This window comes from Apodemus sylvaticus, chromosome 10 (genome assembly GCF_947179515.1).
Source record: "Apodemus sylvaticus chromosome 10, mApoSyl1.1, whole genome shotgun sequence".
NCBI classification, from domain to species: domain Eukaryota; kingdom Metazoa; phylum Chordata; class Mammalia; order Rodentia; family Muridae; genus Apodemus; species Apodemus sylvaticus.
Genome location: NC_067481.1, coordinates 21804249 through 21826357, shown reverse-complemented (window position 1 = coordinate 21826357; position 22109 = coordinate 21804249). Strand labels below are relative to the sequence as shown.

At 52.0% G+C, this 22109-nt stretch overlaps 2 protein-coding genes across 7 annotated transcripts; one reads left to right on the top strand and one right to left on the bottom strand.

Moving 5' to 3' along the window:
• Positions 1–5356: 5356 nt before the first annotated feature.
• On the top strand, positions 5357–11519 carry Tubg2 (tubulin gamma 2). Its single transcript, XM_052195745.1, has 11 exons — positions 5357–5655; positions 5935–6047; positions 6244–6411; positions 6869–6937; positions 7201–7280; positions 8848–8974; positions 9848–9934; positions 10040–10189; positions 10562–10714; positions 10797–10958; positions 11171–11519. The coding sequence occupies exons 1-11, from the start codon at positions 5607–5609 to the stop codon at positions 11366–11368; spliced, it is 1356 nt and encodes a 451-aa protein (XP_052051705.1). The 5' UTR covers positions 5357–5606; the 3' UTR covers positions 11369–11519.
• A 750-nt stretch (positions 11520–12269) lies between these two features.
• On the bottom strand, positions 12270–20976 carry Plekhh3 (pleckstrin homology, MyTH4 and FERM domain containing H3). 6 transcript variants are annotated; one of them, XM_052196509.1, is made up of 13 exons: positions 20359–20976; positions 18249–18304; positions 17817–17896; positions 17513–17704; positions 17270–17427; positions 17045–17165; positions 15918–16224; positions 15098–15305; positions 14655–14791; positions 14252–14384; positions 13606–14064; positions 13106–13297; positions 12270–12663 (listed from the first exon to the last, which is right to left on the bottom strand). In XM_052196509.1, exons 1-13 carry the CDS (start codon positions 20518–20520, stop codon positions 12481–12483), a joined length of 2388 nt encoding a protein of 795 aa, XP_052052469.1. In that variant the 5' UTR covers positions 20521–20976; the 3' UTR covers positions 12270–12480. The 6 variants fall into 6 exon arrangements, 4 of the variants coding, with proteins under 4 accessions (XP_052052469.1, XP_052052470.1, XP_052052467.1 ...); XM_052196510.1 differs by having other exon boundaries at positions 14664–14791; XM_052196507.1 differs by lacking the exon at positions 20359–20976 and adding an exon at positions 19787–20328.
• Positions 20977–22109: the final 1133 nt, after the last annotated feature.

Genomic DNA, 22109 nt, shown 5'->3' with positions numbered 1-22109 from the left:
TGGGATTTGAACTCAGGACCTTTGAAACAGCAGTCAGTGCTCTTAACTGCTGAACCATCTCTCCAGCCCCTCTTTTCTTTTTTTTAAGAATTATTTATTTCATGTATGTGAGTGCATGGTCACTGTCTTCAGACACACCAGAAGAGGGCGTCAGACTCCATTACAGATGGTTGTGAGTCACCATATGGTGGCTGGGATTTGAACTCAGGACTTCCAGAAGAACAATTAGTGCTCTTAACCACTGAGCCATCTCTCCAGTCCTTAAATTTTATTTTCAAGACAAGGTTTCTCCGTGTAGCTCAGCTGTCCTGGGACTCCCTCTATAGACCAGGCTAGTTTGGAATGTAGAGGTCCACCTGCCTCTCTCCTCTGCCTCCTGAGTGCTGGAATGAGAGGCAGAGAGGCATTCACCACCTTTTCTTCTTCTTCTTCTTCTTCTTCTTCTTCTTCTTCTTCTTCTTCTTCTTCTTCTTCTTCTTTTACTATTACTGTGTGTACAGATTTCTGCAGCTGAAGGTCAGAGAACAACTGTGTGGAGTGGTTTCTCACCTACATTCAGGTTCTGGGAATTGATCTCTTTTCAACAGGCTTATGAAGCAAGGGATTTTCCCACTGAATCACCTCAGCAGTCTGTCAAAATCTTTTCTAGTTGTAAAACTTAAGACATATCCTGAGGCAAGAAAAAAATGTATATGTATATATATATATATATATATATATATATACACATACATATACATATATACATATATATACACATATATACATACATATATATACATATATATACATATATATATATGGTGTGTGTGTGTATTAGATTTTTTTTTTATAGACAATGTCTTGATTTGCAGCCCATACTTTAGCCAACTGGTTTCTCAAAGACTAACATTCCATCCTGGAAGAATCTCCTTAAGGAGGGAGGTAAACAACACAAAATAACTTCAGGAAGACCCTGAAACTGACGAGAGTCACTAGGTCTTCTGTCCTTGCCAGAGTAAGCAATAAAAACTGAGATTGTTTATGAATGAAGAATAAACCTGCTTTATTCATCCACTGAGAAACTGCAAAGCCAGTACAAAGAACGAAACAGGGCTGGAAATGCAGTATTTACTAAATGTGACCACAAACAAAACAAAACAAAACAAAAACAAACAAACAAACAAGAAAAGAGGCTTTAAGTGGGCAAACATACCAGGAAAGGATGAAACATGTGTTTCATCCCTGGAACCCATGTGGTAAAAGGAAAGAACCAACTCCTAAAAGTATGACCTCTACAGGTATGTCATGATACGCTCCTGCTTGGTGTCTACACACATATTATATATGCACATACCTAATAATAATAATAATAATAATAATAATATGGGTTGGAGAGACAGCTCAGTAGTGAAGAGCACTTGTTGCTCTTGGTGAAGACTGGAGTTCAGTTCCCAGCACCTATTTGATGTCTCACAACCATCTATAATTTCAGAACCATCTATAACTCCAGTTCTGGGGAGTCTGACACTCTTCTGACCTCTGTGCATACCGAACAGACACATGACACACACATTCGGGCAATACACTCATATACATAAAATGTCATTAAATAAATAGTACATGGTGGTCAGGGATGTGGCCAAGATGGAGAGAGTATGCTGGCTGTACACCTGAAAGGCCTTGGATTCCATCCTTAAGAACAAATATTTAAAAATTGCTTAAATAAAAATAATTGTATACATGTGATATATATATATAAAATATGTGGGTGTACAGGAGAGAAGGAAAGAAAAGAAAAACTAAATTTACATATATAAACATAATTAAATCTCAACAGTTCTAATGCACAGGAAAAAAAGGTAGGCTGCTTTTTTCTGCTGTTATACTCTGATGTCATTTATATAGGGTTTCAGGGGCTGGAGAATTAGCTCACCAGTTAAGGGCACTTGTTGCTCTTACAAAGAATACCCCCACCCCCACCCCAGGTAATCTGATGCTCTCTTCTGGTCTTTGAGTGCACCTTCACACATGAATACAAACCACTCAAAATAATAATAAAAAAAAATGAATAAATCCTCTCCAAGGCTGGAAAGGTGTTAGTCTGACCTCAAAGCTGAGGTCAAACAGTCACAAGTTCAAGGCTAGCCTGGGCAGTTTAATGAGCCCCTGTCTCAAAAAATGAAAAGGAGCTGGAGAGGTGACATGGAGAAGAAGGACCCTGACCAATCCTGGAAGGGATCGGAGGTCATGCACGAGTGCACAAACACACACAATTAAACATTTAAATTTAAATTTTATTTTTAAAGATTTAGGGTTGATTTCTTTCTTTCTGAGTATTGGTTTGGGCTGCAGAGTGTGCGTTACAGCAGGGACTAGAAGAAGGCATCAGAACCTCTGGGACTAGACTTGTTAGCCATGGTGCAGTGTTGGATAACAATTTCCTCAGAGATTGAAACATTCTATTTCCTCAGAGATTGAAACATTCTATTTCCTCAGAGATTGAAACATTCTACCTTGCTAGGAATCTCCTGAAACAGGAAGGTTTAAAAAACTCAAAAGAGCTCCAGGAAGTTCCTGAAACTGACAAGAATCAGTAAGCTCCTCCCTTCCAGAATAAACAATAAAAGCTGAGCGTCCCTTTCAGACAAGGTAAAGCTGATCTGCAAAGATTCTCAGACCAAACCAGTTTTCTGGAAGAAGCAAAAACTAGAAAGCTGCTTGGAAGAGGTTTAGACCAACTGAGTCACTTGGGAGGGACACTGTCCAACCTGTCGAGCTGCCTATATAGACTGTGCAGTGTGCTTCAAGTTCCCAGCTTTGTGAGCTGTTACCCTACTGGGTGGGCTTTGGTGATGCATAGTAATTCATTTCTGCTCCTTTAAGCAAGCCCTCACCCACATCCCTGTAAGTACATTATGTCTCCCCAGGAATAGTTTTGTCACACAATATAGGAGTGCTGGGAACCAAACCCAGTGCTCTGAACTGCTGGGCCGTCACTGCAACCCCAATGTTTTGTTGTTTGTTTTTAAGTAAAAAGAAATCTGTGATTTTAGCTTGAGGAAGAGAGTATTAGCCTCATGTGAGAGCAAAATCATAGGTTCAGTTCCCAGTACCACAAGAAGAAGAGGAAAGAGCGGGCCATTAAGAGAAGAATAGATTAAACATGTGCGCGCGCGTGCGCGCGCACACACACACACACACACACACACACACATTATTTTTATTTAGTTTTTAATTTTATTACTATTATTATTTTATTTATTTATTTATTTATTTATTTATTTATTTATTTTTTGGTTTTCCAAGGCAGGTTTTCATTATGTAGCCCTTGCTGTCCTGGAACTTGCCCTGTAGGCTGGCCTCAAACTTAGAGGTCTGTCCCACCACTGCCTGGCTTATTATTCAACGTTAAAAGGCAAAAAAATGTCCTAACTTGGGTACAAACTGGAGAAATCCTAAAGACATTATGCTGCTCAAAAGAAATGGACAGGAACAAAAGGAAAAATACTGTATGAATCCTTTAATTAGGTAGAGAAGGCAGATCCCTAAGCTAGAAAAGGTGGCCAGTGACAAGGGCTGGAGAGAGGAGGGACAGACAAGGAGGCGGCTTTTGGAGCTTTAGGGAAGGTAAAAAAGTTCTGGCTGTGGTGGCATAAGTTTGTGATGCTAGTACTTGAGAAACATCAGCGGGGGAGGATCAAGAAATCAAGATTATGAGCTACAGAGTGAAGTCCAGGCCAGCCTGGATCCCATGAGAGACCCTGTCCTCCCCCACCCCCCTCAAAAAACTCAAAACCAAAAAGTTCCTACACTTACAAAAGGTTAAGATAGTAAATTTTGGTATGGCAGTGATGGCGCATACCTTTAATTCCAGTACTTGGGAGTCAGAGACAGGTGGATCTCTGTGAGTTCAAGGCCAGCCTAGTCTCAGACGCAATTCCAGGACAGCCAGGGCTACACAGAGAAAGCCTATCTCCAAAAACAATTTGGTACCTTAAAAAAAGGTACAAGATACAATGTAGCCTGAGCTGTCTTAGAACTCAATGTATAGACTAGAATGTCTTGCCTTTGGCTCTGAGTGCTGGGCTGAAAGGTATATCTCTACTTAGACATACTTTCTTTTTTTAATGTGTGTGTGTGTGTGCGCATGTGCGCACGCGTGCGTTTTCATTTTTTATTGGTTATTTTATTTACTGACATTTCAAATGTTATCCCTCTTCCCAGTTTCCCCTCCACAAACCCATCATCCCCTCCCCCTCCCCCTGCCTCTATGAGGGTGCTCCCCACCCACCCACCTACTCCTGCCTCAGCACCCTCACATTCCCCTCCACAGGACCAAGGGGCTGCCCTCCCAGGGATGCCCAATAAGGCAATCCTCTACTACATATCCTGCTGGAGCCATGGGTCCCCCCATATGTAAGTACTCTTTGGTTGGTGGTTTAGTCCTTGGGGGCTTTGGGGTTGTCTGGTTGGTTGATACTGTTGCTCTTCCTATGGGGTTGCAAACTCCTTCAGCTCCTTCAGTCCTCCCCCTAACTTCTCCATTGGGGTCCCCACACTCAGTCCAATGTCTGGACATACTTTCTAATTACATTTATTTATTCCTTGCAAGTTTGCATACTCCAAGAGCATGCATATAGAGAGGTCAAAGGACAAAACCAGGAGTAGGTTCTTGATTCTCTTTCCACCATGGGGACCCCACAATCAAACTCAGATGTCGTCAGGCTTGGCAGTAAGGGCCTTTATGACATCTGCCAGCCAGAGATGGTGATTTATTTCATTACCCGGGGTCTTACTATGTACCTTCAGCTGACCTGAAATCCACTAAATAGATAGGATGACCTAGAATTCACAGAGATTCACCTGCCACTGCCTCCCAAGTGCTGGGATTAAAGGCACGAGCCACCACACCTGCATGACAAATGTTATATTTTTCATAGTGCAAGAATATGGAAATAGCTGAGCACTTTAAATCCCAGCACTTGGGAGGCTGAGGCAGGCAGATCTATGGGTTCGAGGCAGCCTGGTCTACAGCGTGAGTTCCAGGACAGACAAGGCTACACAAAGAAACCCTGCCTTGGAAAACCAAAAAGAAAAAAATATACATAAACACACACACATGTACACACACATAATAGAAATTTGGCTTGGGATAGATGTGTAGCTAAGTGGTTTAGCACTTGCCTTGCACGCTCAGAGACCTAGGTTCAATTCCCCAACACTTGAAAAGAGTTGGTTTAAATGTGGCCTCTCAATTTAGCACACTTGGCGCATCCACCTGGCCGCTTCTCCCTCCCTTCCCCCATATCCCCGGGGAGCCTCTGCTGGCCAAGCGTTACCTTGCGCACGCGCACATAGTGACAGGAAGCATGGCCTCACTCTGCGCCTGTGCTGAATTCCAGCTGCAAATGCTAGGATAGAAAATGATGCCCAGGATGGGCTCTGCCGCCCGCCAAGTGCGCCGAGTGCGGAGAGTCCTACACTGCACAGGCGCAGACCCAGCGCCCGCGTCAAAACATCAGCCGACAGCGCGTTCCCCAAGTCCAGCGCCTCCGGCTGGCAGGAGTTCCTCTCAGCCGTGACCCCCGCAGGGCCGGGGCTGACGGCCTCACGTCTGATCAGCGATGCCCCGGGAGATCATCACCCTGCAGCTGGGCCAGTGCGGCAACCAGAGTGAGCAAGAGACCACCGTGCCCCGCTTCTGTCCCTCTGGTTCAGTCCCTCAGGCCGCATTCAAGTGCCTGGTACCCATCAATCCCCTTCGTCCTCCCCATGAACCACCTTTCCTATTGCGCATGATGATCCAGGCAAGAGCTGCCTTCTTAGCCCTGGGTTGTGACAACTTCCAGACCCGGGCATCTTGGGTCACCTTCTGGAATGTACTAGCCTCTGAGCCTGGGCTCCTCAGGTCTTAAAGCTCTAGCAGACTTAGGCCTCTTCCCCCTCCCCCAGTTGGGTTCGAGTTCTGGAAACAGCTGTGTGCTGAGCATGGCATCAGTCCTGAGGGCATCGTGGAGGAGTTCGCCACCGAGGGCACTGATCGCAAGGACGTCTTTTTCTACCAGGTGCCGCCCCAACCCCAGTGACTTGACCAGGACCCTGGGGGCCTGAAGGGACTAGCAGGGACCTGCTGGGAATCTCACTGGACAGATGGGAACAGAAGAGCTGTCTTGAGGGAGGGCCTGCAGGAGCCAGACTTGGGAGGATTCAGGACTTGACTCTTCTTTGCTCATTGGGCCTATCCTGGTTTTCCTTTGACAGGCAGATGATGAGCATTACATCCCCCGGGCTGTGCTGCTGGACCTGGAGCCCCGGGTGATCCATTCCATCCTCAACTCCTCCTATGCCAAGCTCTACAACCCGGAGAACATCTACCTGTCTGAGCACGGAGGAGGGGCTGGCAACAACTGGGCCAGGGGATTCTCCCAGGTGTCAGTCCCAGAGTTCCTTGATAATCCTAGCCTGGGACAGGGCAGGCTCAAGCCAATCTGGGGACCTGTCCAGTCTAGACTCGCAACAATATAGAGACTAATGGACATGTTGGGAAGAGGGACTTCTAGGAAGGTTATGCAAAAAAAATTTTTTTTTTGGATTTGGTTTTTTTCCGAGACAGTGTTTCTTTGTATAGCCCTAGCTGTCCTGGAACTCACTCTGTAGACCAGGCTGGCCTCGAACTCAAAAATCTGCCTGCCTCTGCTGGGATTACAGGCCACCACTCCCCCCCACCCCCACCCCCCGCTGGTTATGCAAATTTTATGTAAATCGTTCACAAAGTATCCAGTCTGGAAGCTCAGTTTCAGGATGGCAACAGAGATAAAGGGTGGAGTTCTTGATGCTGTGAAGAGAAGCTTTGGCCTGACTTTACCTTCCCCATGTCTACATACAGGGTGAGAAAATTCACGAGGACATCTTTGACATCATAGACCGAGAAGCAGATGGAAGTGACAGTCTAGAGGTGAGGGCCTTCCACAGTGAAGCATGCAGGGGAGGGGAGATTAGGCATGTGATGTGATGCAAACATCCAACTCAGCATCCATTTGGGGACACCATATAGAGCACATCAAGGTGACTAAGCCACTGCCTTCCAGGGAAATCAGAATCTCAGTGCTGTCCATTATTAAGCCTCTCTTAGGTCTCTGAGCCTTTCCAAGGAGCCTCGGAGACAAGGCTGAAGTCTCTGAGATACCTGGGCACTGCCTCTTTTCTCTCTCCATTCAGGGATTTGTGCTGTGTCACTCCATCGCTGGGGGGACAGGTTCCGGTCTGGGCTCCTACCTCTTAGAGCGACTGAATGACAGGTAAGCCCGTGTTTAGGGAGGGGTCATTAGCCTTGACTCTTTGGGCTTGTTAATATTTTAATTACATTGTTTACTTTGGGGGAGGCATACCTGTCGATGCATATACGTGGAACTCAGAGGACAGTGGCTCTCTTTCACCTTGTCGATCTCAGGAACCACCCAGGTCATAAAGAGTGGTGGCAGGCATGTTTACCCTACCCACTGAGTCACCTTACAGTAGTGAGAATTTTGGTTTCTTTTAAAACCCAATTATTATGTGAATAGTTTTGTTTTAATCCCAGGTGTGGGATAAGAGACTGCTTCACAGCGGGTGATTATGATTTGCCTCGTGCACTAGCAGGGGCGTGATCTTTGCCAGCTGCAGATAGTTTAATTCTGAGGAATCTGGAGAGAGTATAAATGCCAGAGGCCTGAGAGGGGCAGGGGTCCTTGAAGGGAGGCTGCTACTCCCCCTTCCCAATTCCCTGTTGCTTCTGGTTGCTGTTGTTGGTTGACAAGAAGCTGGAGATACCCTGACATGAAGATTCGACTGGCCTCAAGAAACTTGACAACCCTAATCAGCAGGAAGTAGTCTAAAGAAGGCTATGCCCCCTTTCCCCTCTAACCTTCTTTCTCCCCTATCTAGTGTTGGAGCATTGGAAGGGATCAGGGTGGAATAAAGGTTGGAAGGGGCTGAGCAGTGGTGACTCATGCCTTTAATCCCAGCACTTGGGAAGCAGAGGCAGGCAGATTTCTGAGTTTGAGGCCAGCCTGGCCTACAGAGTGAGTTCCAGGATAGCCAAGGCTATATAGAGAAACCTGGCCTTTTTTTGTTTTAATTTTTTTTCCCCCTAGAGAGAAACCCTGTCTTGAAAAACCAAAAAAAAAAAAAGTTGGAAGGGAGGTAGAGGTTGAAAAAAAGAATGCAATACATACATACATACATACACACACACACACACACACACATGTCCATACCAACACCTCACCAGTCTATAAGAGTTTTTGATGAGGTATCTACATCAAGCTGTCCTGTTGGCATGTCTGGAAGGGACTGTCTTGACCTGGCCTATTGCAGGTGACACTTCCCTAGGCAGCTGTTCCTGCACAGCATAAAAGAGGAGAGAGCTAGCTGCCAACCAGCAAGCAAGGATCCAGGCATTTATTCCCTCTGCTCCTGACTGTGGTCATCCTGCTCTAACTTCCCAGAAATGCATTGTAATCTGGAAATGAAAGCTTCCAGGCTACAAAAAAAGCAAGTTTTTGCTTGTCACAATATAGAAAGAGATTGTCTAGTATTTCTGTTTTAGTTCTTGTTACTTTTCCCCCTTGAGCTGGAAGTTTTTGTTTTTGTTAACTCCTCCTTGACATGGAACCATCCAGAGAACACCTTGGAAGCAAAAACTGGACAGGGAGATGGGATGTTACCTTGGGACCTATAGAACATGCTTATCTTTTGAGTGCTGAGGTGTGCTCTCCATCCTTTTGTACACGTGCTCAGTGTGGCACTTGGAAAAGAGATCGATGGTCAGGGAGGCCCTTCCAGTTCACGGTGACTTTCTTTCCTTTCCCTCCTCTTTGCCCTTAGGTACCCCAAGAAACTGGTGCAGACATACTCCGTGTTCCCCAACCAGGACGAGATGAGTGACGTGGTGGTCCAGCCCTACAACTCGCTCCTCACGCTAAAGAGGCTGACCCAGAATGCGGACTGTGTGGTGAGCACAGGAAGACTGAGCCAGGACTTAGCTTGCCTTCTAAGACTTACTCTTGCCCTTCTCTGGCCCTGGATCACATAAAACACTCACAAAGCCATGACATGAGGGCCAAGAACGAAGATCAGGAAAACTCTCAACAGAGTATCCCCTATCCCGATATATACTCCATTTAGCCTATTCAGTGATTCCTTATGTTAGAACTCAAAGGTCACTTTAGTAGCAAAACCTTCCCCCCCGCCGCCCATTATTCAGGCAAGGCCAGATCTCTTTGTGTATACTTTAAACTTGTCTTACGTTACAGTGTCTTTGGTGGGTATGGTGGTTTATGCCTATAATTCCATTTATCAGTAGGCTGAGGCAGAAGAATCATGATTTGTTCAAGGATAGCCTGGGCTACATAATTAAGTTCCAGGCCAGTCTGAGCTATGGACTGAGATCTCGAGACTAAGGAAGATTTTTACTAAATCTGCCCTAGTTGACCTCAATCTTGAGATCCTCCTGCCTCAGCCTCCTAATTGGAAATATAAGTGTGTGTACCATGCCTGCTCTATTTACTGGTAAAAGAGACTTGAATCCAAGCTATACGTCCAGCCTTGTTTTAATAATTGCTTTTTCACTGGATTATAGGTTCAAGGGTGGCCCACAGCTGTTCTCTGTAGTCTCTCCAGAGCAAGGCACATGGGGGACATCCACAGACTTGTTTACAGTCCTGGGTCATGTCATTACTCTGTCATGTACCCCCAGAGATAGAATATTTCTTTAAAGGTAGCAAACCCACTTCCTGGTTTGGGTGTTCACAGACATTAAGCATTATCTTATTTCAAGGTCCCCTCTTGCCTCAAAAGGTGTCATAGAGCCCCTGTATCCTACCAGGTAGTGCTGGACAACACGGCCCTGAACCGGATCGCCACAGACCGCCTGCACATCCAGAACCCATCCTTCTCCCAGATCAACCAGCTGGTGAGTCTCACTTGTGGAATGCAAGCCCTCTCTCCCTGGGAGGGGGTCGTCAGAGGAGGGACGTGCCACCTCCATCAAGTCCCATAACGCAGTGTCTGTTCCCAGGTGTCCACCATCATGTCAGCCAGCACTACCACCCTGCGCTACCCTGGATACATGAACAATGACCTCATCGGCCTCATCGCCTCGCTCATTCCCACCCCCCGGCTCCACTTCCTCATGACTGGCTATACCCCCCTGACCACGGACCAGTCAGTAAGCGCTCCCTCAGGGTCCCTTTTCTTCCAGGAGCTGCTCTCTGCAGCTCTGCTCCCCCCCTCCCCAGGTTCTGTCCTCAGGGACGGACTCTGCCACCAGCTTGCGGCCCTGTCTCTGCTTTCTGCTACCTTTGGCTCCTGCAGGAGCAGTGCCCACTGGGATCTGCTGCTGCTCACTGCTCAAGGGCATGGCATTGGTGACCCGAGAGCCATGACCCTAATCCCATGACAGAGACTCAGCCCAGACCCGCTCTAAAGACAGTCCCCAGAGTCCATGCCACCTGCCTGCTGATGGTGACAGAGTCGCTCTTCTCTCTCCGTGCATCTCTGGGTTGCCCCCTGACTGCTCACCTGGTCCCTATTCCCTCAGGTGGCCAGTGTGAGGAAGACAACGGTCCTGGATGTCATGAGGCGCCTGCTGCAGCCCAAGAACGTGATGGTGTCCACAGGCCGGGATCGTCAGACCACCCACTGCTACATCGCCATCCTCAACATCATCCAGGGAGAGGTGGACCCCACCCAGGTAAGGGAGGCTCCTACACCCTACCCTCGGGCCCACAGGGCGGAGAAGCAACACCTACCTACCACCTCTCTGCCCACCCCAGGTCCACAAGAGCCTGCAGAGGATCCGGGAAAGGAAATTGGCCAACTTCATCCCCTGGGGCCCAGCCAGCATCCAGGTGGCCCTGTCCAGGAAGTCTCCCTACCTGCCCTCAGCCCACCGGGTCAGCGGACTCATGATGGCCAACCACACCAGTATCTCCTCGGTGAGCAGAGTCTCCTGTTGTCTTTGTGTTCCTGGGACTCAAACCCAGGGCCTCTGGAATGGTAGGCAGCTCTTCCTGCTGAGCCACACCCCGAGCTTCTGGTCTTTGGCCACTCTGCTCCACTCCCTGCTGTCACTAGCTCCCTCCACCCTGTCTGTCCCTAGTTCTGTGTCCTGTGCTGGATACCCTTCCGAAGTACTCTTTCCCTCTAGCTTTTTGAAAGTTCCTGCCAGCAGTATGACAAACTATGGAAGCGGGGTGCCTTCCTGGAGCAGTTCCGCAAAGAGGACATCTTCAAGGACAACTTTGAGGAGATGGACAGGTCGAGGGAGGTAGTGCAGGAGCTCATTGATGAGTACCACGCTGCCACCCGGCCGGATTACATCTCCTGGGGCACCCAGGAGCAGTGAGTCCGTTCTCTGCTGTTCCCCCGGACCAGAAGCAGCACAGTGCCCACCAGGCCCGGACCCTCTGACACAATTGTTCCCATCTCTTCCTTTTCATGCCTGCCTCTTGACTGGCTTGTTTGGTTCTAATAAAGTACTAGAGCTTGGTCTGTGACTCTGGAGGCTGCGTGAGCACACCGTTCATATCCAGCCACTTGACAGCAGGCCAGCCTTCACCTGCTCCAACTCATTCCTTAACCCAGTTCTTTGTGTGGTTTCACTGTTGCCCACCTTACCTTGAACAGGAAGAGATACAGGGTCTCTAGTGGCAAAGGGGCCATGGTGTTCTCAGCAAGTCAGAATAGCTAAGGAAATAAGAATCTAGTTGCCTAGGACCACCAGCACCTCCAGGAACTCACGCCAGGGCTGGAGTACTTTACCAAGCTGACAGGATAAGAATCCAAGAGTAGGCCTGCACCCATCACTCCAGAGATGCTTACAGCTGCATGAGGCCCCAGCCATCTCTCCATTTCATTCTTAAAGTACGGGGCAACCAAACATGGACCCAGGTAGGGTCCAGGTGCTGAATGAACACCAAGGGAGGACCTGGGGAGTGGCTGTCTGGATGACTCACTGCCCTTGCAGGCCAGGGATGACAGGAAGCCACCCTCATGCTACCCAGTGGCGAACAGAGGGTGAGTAATTGCCAGTATTGCTTTCTTGCCTGCCCCACCCACCATCCTAGGATGGCATAGTGGTCAGGAGGAGGTTAAATCCAGAAGGTCAAGGAGGGTGGAGCTCTGTGGTATCCAACAGTGCCTGGTAAAAGCCCAGTGTGTGGGTGTCCTGGAAGGGGGGTGGTTGTTCTGAGCCAAGGAACTCCAACTTCTCCCACCGACAACAACAACGACAACACTCCCACAGGAAGGCTTTGTGTAAATAACGATTTTCTTTTCGTCTACAAATAAATTAAGAAACAAACTAGAAAAGTGTCCACACCCATTGCTGCCCTCGGGTGTGGGTGTACCCTGTCCCTGCAGGGCCAAAAAAAGGGTCCAACCACGGTTGCCTCAAATCTCAAGAGCACTCCCGTCTCAGGCCGGAGGCAAAAGAAAAGTCGCGACCTCTTGGCAGGCTTAGTCCTGCAGCTGCTTCAAGCAACCAGACTGTCCCTGGGGCTCTTCCAGAACTTGGTGCTGGCTGGGAGGGGAGGTGTCCGACAGGTCTTGGCTTGGAGGGCCAGGGCTGCTGCTGCTGCAAGGCCTCTCAGGGCAGGGGTTGGCCAAGTAGGCATTCACCAGCTCCATGATCTCTTCCACCTAAGAAGAGGGCGGGGGACAGTGTGCAACAGGGTCCGCTGGGCTCGCTCTGTCTGCTTCCTAAGCTCTAGAGCTCAGGCTCCCACTAGGTAGGTCCCTGCATGCCCCAGATCTGACAACCTTCTCTCCCCTCACATTCAACCCCTCCCTTCCTCCCCCCTCCCCCAGTGCTAGCCGCACCCTTCCCTAGGTCCTTGCCCTTGTGGTCCCCCCCTACACATATCTCTTTCCCCACATCTTAAGGCTATATTTGTGGGAATCCCTCCCCACTTACCCAGTGCTTCAGGACTCTCCTGAAGTAGTTTCCTGTCCAGTTAACTGTTTGTACTGTCTTATTAATCTATCATTTACTCCCCCAAATCCCTTGAAAGTCCCTTAAGCTTGCTTCTGACCACACCTGGACACATGCCAGGGGTTTCTCTTCAGCAAGCCCTGTTCTCACCTGGGGACTCTGCAGGAGGAGCTGGCTGTCACCCACCCTCAGTGCTAAGGTGTGAGGGCCTATGAGATGGCAGGCGGCCACATGACCATAGCTGACGCTGTGGATGGGTTCTGTCTCACCGGGCCTGGAGAGGGACATGGCCTTTGCTCCCAGACCCAGGCAGAGCTTCTGAGGAGCGCCTCCACCAGGCTCCTGCAGAGAGATGGGCGGGGTCAGGGTCGAGGGCGGGGCTGCTGCATCTTTATTTCTGATGAGGGAGATGGCTGTGATTCCGGAGCTTCCTTGACCCTTAATTGACAGCACCGGTGTGAAGTGGCCAAATGCACCTGGAGGTGCAAGCCCAAAAGCTTGAGAGTCCAGGGGTCTGAGATGGGCGGTTAGCTGTTCTAGATGTGGCTAATGAAATGACCCTCACTGAGGGCATAGAGGGAGGCCTGTGGCTCTGGGATAAAGGTAGGGGCTTGGACCACCAGAGTCCCCTTCTCCCTTCTCCCCCTCACCGTGCTCAGCTCCAGAACGTCATACCGAGCAGCGCCGAACCCCGGACACTGCGCCGCCAGAGCCAGGTAGGCAGCCATGGCCTCAGCTTGGCCCATGCCCCGCAGCCGCTTCCAACCGCCCAGCACCGCGGCCGTCGTGCTGGCGCCGCCTGCTCCCACCTGGGCCGTGCTTCCCGTCGAGCGCCGGGTCTCGCCGCGCCGGGCACGCTCCGCCCGCCTCTTAGCCAGACCCGGGCTCCAGAGCGCCCCGGCCAGCAGGGCTGCGGAGGGCGGTGGCCTCCGGGTAGGGCGCGGCGGTTGTTCGCGCGGCGGGGTGGGGGGCGGCAGCAGACGGTCCAGGAGCGGCAGGGGCCCCCGCGGGGAAAAGTCCCGGTGCAAACTCTGCAGGCGCAGCGCGGCCAGGGCGCGCAGCGTGTCGTCGGGTGGGGGCGGCCGGCCGCGCAGCAACAGAGCGTGAGCCTGCAAGGGGAGACGCGCGGCGTCGGGGGAAAAGCTGTAAAGTCACCTCCGGGTATGGAATCTAGGGAGGTCTGGGTTTGGGGAAAGTCTCCCTTGGGGTTGCTACAATAATTAAATGAAGATGGTTGGGAATTATGAGTTGTTCACGCTTTGATCGGTCTGGAGGCGTGAAAACCAGAGATCCCACCTGCTCAAAGAGGAAAGGCAATTCGTGACCCTCTGGAGATAACCCTTCTGGGTGCAGAGGTCCGTGAAGACGAAGACACAGTCTCCACCCAGAGTCAGGCGAGTCCTCCAGTCCGGCTTCCTCTGAGGTCAAACTGCAGAAGGGAAAAAGATGCGTTGAGACAGGAAAGCAGGGCCTCTGGGACGCAGGCTAGTGGGGGTGGGGGATGGAAGAGGGAGGGGCCAAGTCAGGTTTAGGGGCGGGGCAATGGCGAGCTTTTTAAATCAGACTACACACCACTGGCGGGTAAGGACTTGTCTGGGGATCAGCGAACTACTGACACGCCTAGATAAACGTGCTCAGCAGTGATAGACAAAAGCTAAGTAGATTGGCTAATACAGCGCAGGGCTCGCTGGACATTTACTTCTCAAACCTGGTGAGCACATCGGCCACGAGGGTCCCCCCAGCCAGGGCTCGCTCCTGGGCCCCTCGCTGCTCATACAAAGCGAATGCGTTCCGGCTCCGGGCCAAACCTAGCCTACCGACCAACTCTCGAGCCACCTAGAAAGAAGGGAGGAAGACGAAAGTCAGATAACTCAGGAGTCTTTTTCAGAATTCGGCAAAGAGCTGATCCTACTGAAGAGGGTCCCTTAGTTTTTGTCACCAGTTGGCTGGCTTTCCAACGAAACAAATCGAAGACTAGGGGCAAACAATGTCTGAGCTGGGGCAGGAGAAGCTAGAAAGGGTGTAGAGAAAGGGTGTATACTGTACTAGAGACCCCGAGTTCAACCGCCAGTACCGTGGGTAAACAAAGCTAGAAGGCGAGTTTCAGAAGTGGAAGCAGGGGGATTCTTTTTTTGGCCTCACCTCCCCCGCTGTAGTGTGGGAGTCGATGGACACAGGGCAGGCTCCAGCCCCGGGACAGTGCACGGTACACAAAAGTTCTTGCCGTCCGCTCAGTGCAGAGATCTCTGCTAGTGACGGTACTAGCTCTCGGCCCCGGGTACGACCCAGAGCTTTCCGGATGAATCGTGCGTATTCTGCCAGTTCTGAATCCGGGAGTGCCTGCTCCGTCCTGAATGAGAAGGAATCCAAGGACCAATGTTCCAAGGGCTTCTTTCTTTCTTTTACTGTAATTTATTTTCCATGACCAAGGGTGGAAATACATAACTTAGTAGCTGCTTAGCATGCTTTGAGGGTCTAAGTACGATTACCCAGTATGAGAAAAAATTCATTACATCTGGTCAGTTTCCTCCTCGTAACTTACATTTCTTGACCAGAACCTTAATGTGTCCCAGTGTTTTGCATGGAACTGAATGATTTTCGAAGTCTCCTGCCTGCTCTCCTACAATTGCCCCGCCCACTTCCTCCAGCTCCGTGATCTTGGGGGGGGGGGGGGAGGGGTTGGATTAAAATCTGAAATCCAACCACATTGCTATGCTTCCTTAAATCCTGCCTTTTTATATTTTTTTCTCCTCCAAGGGAGTGCCGTGTTGTGATTCAGCTGGTCACACGTGGGATATGATTTTGTAATTCCCATGGAAGGTACTGAATATATTATCAGCACCAGGCCAGCTCTTGGGCATGTCTGGTCCCTTCTCTGGATCTAGGTTCTCCCTTTCTCAAACTATTATACCAGTCTGCCATTCTCTCCTAGCCCTGTAGCTTTTTGGCCGAGGCCTCTTACCTCTCCAGATGCCCCAGGAGGTGCCCTCGGACAGCTCCCCCAGGCCGAAAGGTACAGCTCATGCAAGTGAGAAGCTGCCAGTATCTCAGGGCTGCAGGATCTTGAGTAGCAGGGAGCCCAGGGGGACCGGCAGGACCTGAGGTCTGCTTAGCCAGCTGCAGGAAAAGTTCGTCCTGGAGTGCAGGCAGGTCCCGGCAGGTCTGGAGCACACCCTGCATCAGGGGCCCGGGACGCCGTGCCCCCTCCAGCGCCTGCAGTGCCAGGAACAGCCTCACTGCCTCCTCCCGTAAGGGTGCGTAGCCTGGACCTGCGGGAGGGTGGGGGTGGAGGGGTGGTTTGGAGAGGGGACACAGAGCAGCGCCCTGGGAGGAAGGCATGATCCAGAGGAAGGTCAGAGGGAGTTTAAGGGCACAGGGGATGGCATGAAAAGGAGGGTACGAGTGAAGGGAAAGGCAATGGTCCACAGACCCCCCCAAACTCTCAACCTTTGCCTCCAGAGAACCTCTCTCTCCAGCCTGCTTAGCCTTTCCTAGTGAGGAAGAGAGAGAGACTAGGGAGCGTATAGTCAACCCCTCGCCGCATGTTTGAATTGGATGCTCAGAGCCATCACTGTGAGCCAGAAAAAGAAAAGAAAAGAAAAAGAAAAAGAAAAAGCTGCTCTGGAAACCAAAAACTAGGGTTCCTGGTATTCTGTAAGCCTCTAGCTTTATGACGTGGGCCAGTCAGTAACCCCTTTGTGGAGAGAAGTGTCCCCAGATGAGGCCGGCACAATCCCCCCCCCCCCACACACACACACAAATGACGGTTTTCCCACACTGCCTGTAAAGGTGGTATGTCCCAGTCTAAGAGTATAACGAAAAAGATAGGAAAGTGTACATGCTTCTCTGAAGGAAGTAATCAGAATGAGACCCTTTTAGGGGTAGATGCCAGAGAGAGGCAGAGTTTTTACCCTGTTCTGGTTTTCCTGCCCTCCAATCTAGACTGCTTCCAGGTTTACCCAGGTACACTTTGAGAAGTCAGGAGATGGTTAGAACCCAGAAGCCTGTAAAGTCGCCCCCCCCCCCATCCAGGTCCTATCCCAAGTCTTACCCCATCCAGCAAGGAGACTTGATCTAGGGTTCACTCACCTGGAGCGCTGACTTCATAGGGCAGGGGCAGGAGTGGGGCATACAAGGCACTACTGGTGTGCCTCAGAATAGGGTTCCGCCGGTAGATGAGCGCCACTGCTTCTGGGTCTCCACAGCTCTCCTAGAGGTCAAGAGGGCCACTTGATAGAGGAAAGGAGCTCTCTAGGGGCCCAGAGAGTTTCTAGGACCACAACCCTTCTGGCTCATATTGGAGAACTCTCTTACCTGGATGTCCCTGAGCAGTAGCTGGGTAGGGGTCTCCAGCGGAGCCTTGGAGGCAATCACCTCCCGCAGTGCTACCCCCCAGCGCTCTGCCTCTGCCTGGCGAGGGGAGCAGAGGCGGATGCTGTGTTTCCGGCCAGACACAGTGACTGACCACATACCTGGTGGAAAGAGAGGCCACAGAGGGCAATCAGGGATTGTTGGGGCCCCTACCAGGAAGGTAGGAAGATTTTTAGGATGTCTCACCGGTCTCCTTGGGCCTACGCTCCGGCCCAGTCACTGAGCACAGGCTTGTGAGAACCAGGCTTCCGAGGCGCCTTGCCCCCTTCCCGCTGCTGCTGAACTGGTCCAGGGAATCTCTGGTGAGCACAAACCAGGCTCTGCGTGGGAGTAACCATGGCCTTACCCCTCCTCCACGGGGTTCCCGGTACAGCCAACCTGGGGGTCGGGGGGGGGGGGCAGACAGGGAGGAAGAGATTAACAAGATAAGACGTTATTTCTAGGAGGGCTGTGTTTGGGGGCCTCCAAAATTGGGCCCTGGTGTTCCCACCTTTCACAATGACGTCAGGGTCATCCTCCGGAAGTCCCTTGTCTGGGATGAGGCTCCAGGTCTCTTCCCAGCTCTGCAGTCTGGACCACAGATGAAAGTTGGGCGAGGCTGAAGGGCCTCCACTCCGCCTCCTTATTAGGGGTTCCCCAGACTACAAGGGGTACATGCTCCCAAGCTGGGCACCCATCCTCCAGGCTGTGGGAACCGCGGGGCCATTCTGACCTTGCACCAGAAATAACTAGGACCCCCCCCTTTCCTCCCTGCGCCCCCGGGCTGGACCGCCCCCCCTGGGACCCTAGCCAAACCACAGCGTCCGGCGGCACAAGGCCTCTCCCTTATTGCACAACTCGGGGAGGGAAGAAGCAAGGAAGGGGGTCCTGAGAACCAGCTGTGGTATCCGGTATCCAAACTAAGAGTCTCGGAGTAGCTCACCTGTCTGAGATGGGCCCGTTCCTCGTTGGCTGAGTCAGCGTAACGTCCAGAGAAGCCTAGGACGATAGGCATGAGTACACTCAGAGGCCTTAATCCTTAGCACCAATGGCTTCAGATGAGCCCAGGACATCACTCATTAGATTGAGGAAGGAGTGTCCGAAGTCCGACTGTGACTGGGCAGGAAAAGCTACTCTGGCACTGTCCCTTCTACCTACAAGTCTCTGTGGACCATTAGAGAATGCCCAAGAGCTATGAGTTCTAGACTTACAGCCATGCCCTCTGAAAATGCAACCATGGGGGTGGGGGTGGGGGTGGGGGTGGGGTGGGGGTGGGCAGAGAAACACGGGGCGGGGAGTCAGGAGACCTGGGTCCGCTTTTAGAGGCTGGGTCACTAAGCATCTGCCACACCTTGTGAAAGTCCCCTCCCATCTCTGGGGCTTAGTTTCTCCATCTTTGAACTGGAGACGGGATGAAGTCCCTTCTACCCGTGAAAGCCTCTTCAATTTTTTTCCTTCACCCTCTTTGCTTTGCTCAGAACCTCCAGGGAAGAAGAAGAAGAAGAAGAAGATGGGCTCCCAGGGAAAGTGCAGGACCCAAGACTGGGCAAGGGTGGTCACAGGGCTGACTGAAGGGGAGAGGGACCCTTTTATAGAAGATGTTCTCCAAGAGCTTTAAGTGTTACTTTGCAGACAGCCCAGAGGAAAGTGACACACTAGCCCCTTGCTAGGGCTCAGGAGGGCAAGGGGCTGCTAAGCGCATACTCTTCAGACCAAGGGGGCTTTGGAATTTTGCCCTTCTCATACACAAACCCCTGCTTAGGAACCTCAATTGTAACCCAGGGTCTGAGGTTGGTCAAAATCAACCGCGAGCCAAGCCGTGGAGCTGGGCCATGGTCCCATTGCGCCCAGACTGCTAAAGCCAGGAGGAGGGTTGGGGGAGGAGGACCAGGGACACCTGTCCCTGAGCTCCTAGGAGGGTGTGGAGGTGGGGCACGAGAGAGGCCATGGCCTATCTGACAGAGATCCTGCCCAGGCTGGAAGCTTGGGGACTCTGAAGTCCCACTCTTTCCTTGGGAGCCTACCCATTTCTTTTCTGGAGGTTCTGAGCAGGGCTATCCACCACTCCACCAGAGAGCAGGTACTGACACCCCCCCACCCCCCACAACTCCCCTAATCGCAGTCCCCTGCTTCCCTCCTCCTCCCCTCTATATTTATCTGCCCTCTGCCTCGCCAGGTGCTGGCGCCTGCACTGGCTGCGGTGCAGCCCGCCCCACCCAGGAATGGAGCCACTAGGCTTGCTAGGGACCCCTGAGCGGGGTTGGGAGGGGGAATGGGACCTGGACCCAGGCCACGGCACACAGAAGCCTGGTTGCCTCTGGTGGGTAAGGGTGTAAGAGTGGGCTCCTTGAAAGATGGAGGTCTTTCTTACACACCAATTGTGCCTGACGGTCTCTCTCCCAGAGGAAATTTGATTAAAAAAAAAAGAAGAAGAAATCAAGTCACCCTCACCCATTCCCTCTAGTTTCCCAGGAACCTCACCGGAGAAGGCAAAGAGTTCTGTCTTAAGTGGCGGGATAATGAGAAGTCCTCAAAGGGCCATCCTCCCGAGCTTTTTCTTTGTGGGGTCCGTGATGCAGACCCCAGTTCTAGGATGTCTTTTTCCCCTCGCCTAGGATCCCGTGGTGGGAGCTCCCGCATCTGGCCCCAGTGCTCATGAACTGAGAGCAGAAGGAACCCAGGCGTTCCAGCCGCCCAGCCGGCCTCGCCACATTCCTTGGCTCCGGCGGAGGCGGAAGGAGACGGGATGGGACGCGGGCCCGGCAGGGAGGGGAGAGGCAGGGCCAGGTCGGGCCACGCGTGACGCCTCCTCTGCCTCAGGGCCCCCAGCAGGTGGACAGCACCTTGTGTGAGGCGCGAGGCCCACAGGCACATCCCGAGTAGGGCTACTTGCCCCTGGAGCTCCCGGGGCTCTGGCCTTCAGACAAGAATCTCCCCCACATTTCCAGTTGGCCAAGAGGACCGCTTTTGGCCCGAGTATGGAACAGGCTCAGGCGTGACGGCCGGTTGCAGTGAGAAAGATTGAACAGGGTTCTAAATCCCTCTAGACTTACTCTCCCGCCGCCCGCTGGACTCGGGGTCCTTAGCTCAAAGGTCTCGTCGTCCTCGTCTTCGTCTCCGTCCCCGCTAAGCTCGCCGTCCCCGTAGTCCCGGTGCAGAAGTGTGAAGCCTCGACGGCAGCAGAGAAGCCACCACAATCCCCCGGGGAGAGGCATCCGGGCGAGCAGCTTGGGAATAGGGGGCGCGGGCAGCGTTGCCCAAGCAGCAGGGAATCTGAGAAACTGGAGGTACTCCGATCTGAACTGGGTAGAAATGAGGTGCGACGAAAGGAAAGAAGGGGGCCGGAAGGAGGCAGTGTCCAATGCTGAGGTGCAAGAGGACTATCACCAGAGCCCGCTGGGGGCTCGATGTCTGGGCCCGGGCAGAGGAAGGGGGAGACAGCGTCCAGGGCCGGGGGAAGGGAGCAAGGAGCAATGTCCGGAGCTGGGAAGTGGTGTTCGTTGTAGAGTCCAGCCCTGTCGGAGAAGTGCCTGGTGCAGCAATCGTGGTGGGCGACTGTCCAAGCTCCAAGGAGGGTGGTGTCCGGTAGGGCGTCCGGTGGCCGGGGCCCGGGCGGCGCGCGTTGCGCTCCCTGCAGCCCCGGGACTGGCGCGTTGGGGGCGCGGGCAGAGTTCCCAGACCCCGCCTCCCTCTCTGCACCCCCCCTCCTTCCCTCCGCCTTCCCTGTTCTTTCTCTCCTCCCTTCTTTATAGGTAGGGTCTACAGTGCGTCACAGCCTCCTCTGCCCAATCACTGTTCCTGGCGCCGGCCAGTGTGACCAATCCCAAGCTTGAAACCGCAGCGGGTTGCATCATGTGTCTCTGGCTGAGTGACAGTGGAGGGGGGCGGGGGGAATTGGGGAGGGAGTGGGCGGTGCGATGTTAGACACGCCCCAGCTTCTGAGGTCGGACACCGGGTGTCTGTGGCGTCACGTAGGACCGCCTTCGTGATCTTGTTTTTAACTCTTGGTTCACCAAGCAGCAAATTAAAAACCCTTTTCGAAGGTCTGGAGAAGGAAGGGCATAAAGCTGGAAGGAAGCTGGGCTACTGGCCTGTGATTACCTGTCACATCTCGGAATCCCTGCAAAAGTAAAGAGCCTTAACATCTTCGAGGCATTCCACACCTGCGTGTGAGAGTTAGCTGCAGAGGTAGCTCTCCATTCTTAGAGTTAAAGGGTCCAGATTTAGCTCTTAGCCAACCCCCACTTTTGAGATGTAAAAGCTGAGAAAGGAACTCCTGGAAGCCTCAGACAAAGATCTGAAATAAAAGCAAGTTTACAGAGCATTGAGCTGGAATGGGGAGAGTGGCTTGGCATGCCCGGGGGATTCTGTGGTCTAAGAAAATTGATAGATCAGAGGCCTCTCAGGACGACTATGCTGCATTTCTGAACAAGAAGGGGTTAACAAGGGCGCGCTAAAGAGTCCAGGGCGGGGTTCCTGCTGCAGCCTAGACAGTGGCACGGGCGCGCGCAGGCACGCGCGTTGCTGACTCAGCTGCGATTCCCGCGGTCACTGGCAGAGGATTCTCGGTCCGCTCGGGTGGGTAGTGTGCGCCTCTTGGAGGATCGGTGCAGTTTTCGAGCCTTTCCTTGTTTCTGCCTCCAAGAGGTGAAAGTTTTATGTCTCTTCCGTCATAGGGTCTAGGCACATGACTAGTCGGGCTGGGCTGGGCTAGGCTAGGCTGGACGAAGTGCAGACTTCAGGCCAACGCCTCCCTAGGGACTTGTACACCACGCCCTTTTTTGCCCCTAGACTCCAGACTGGA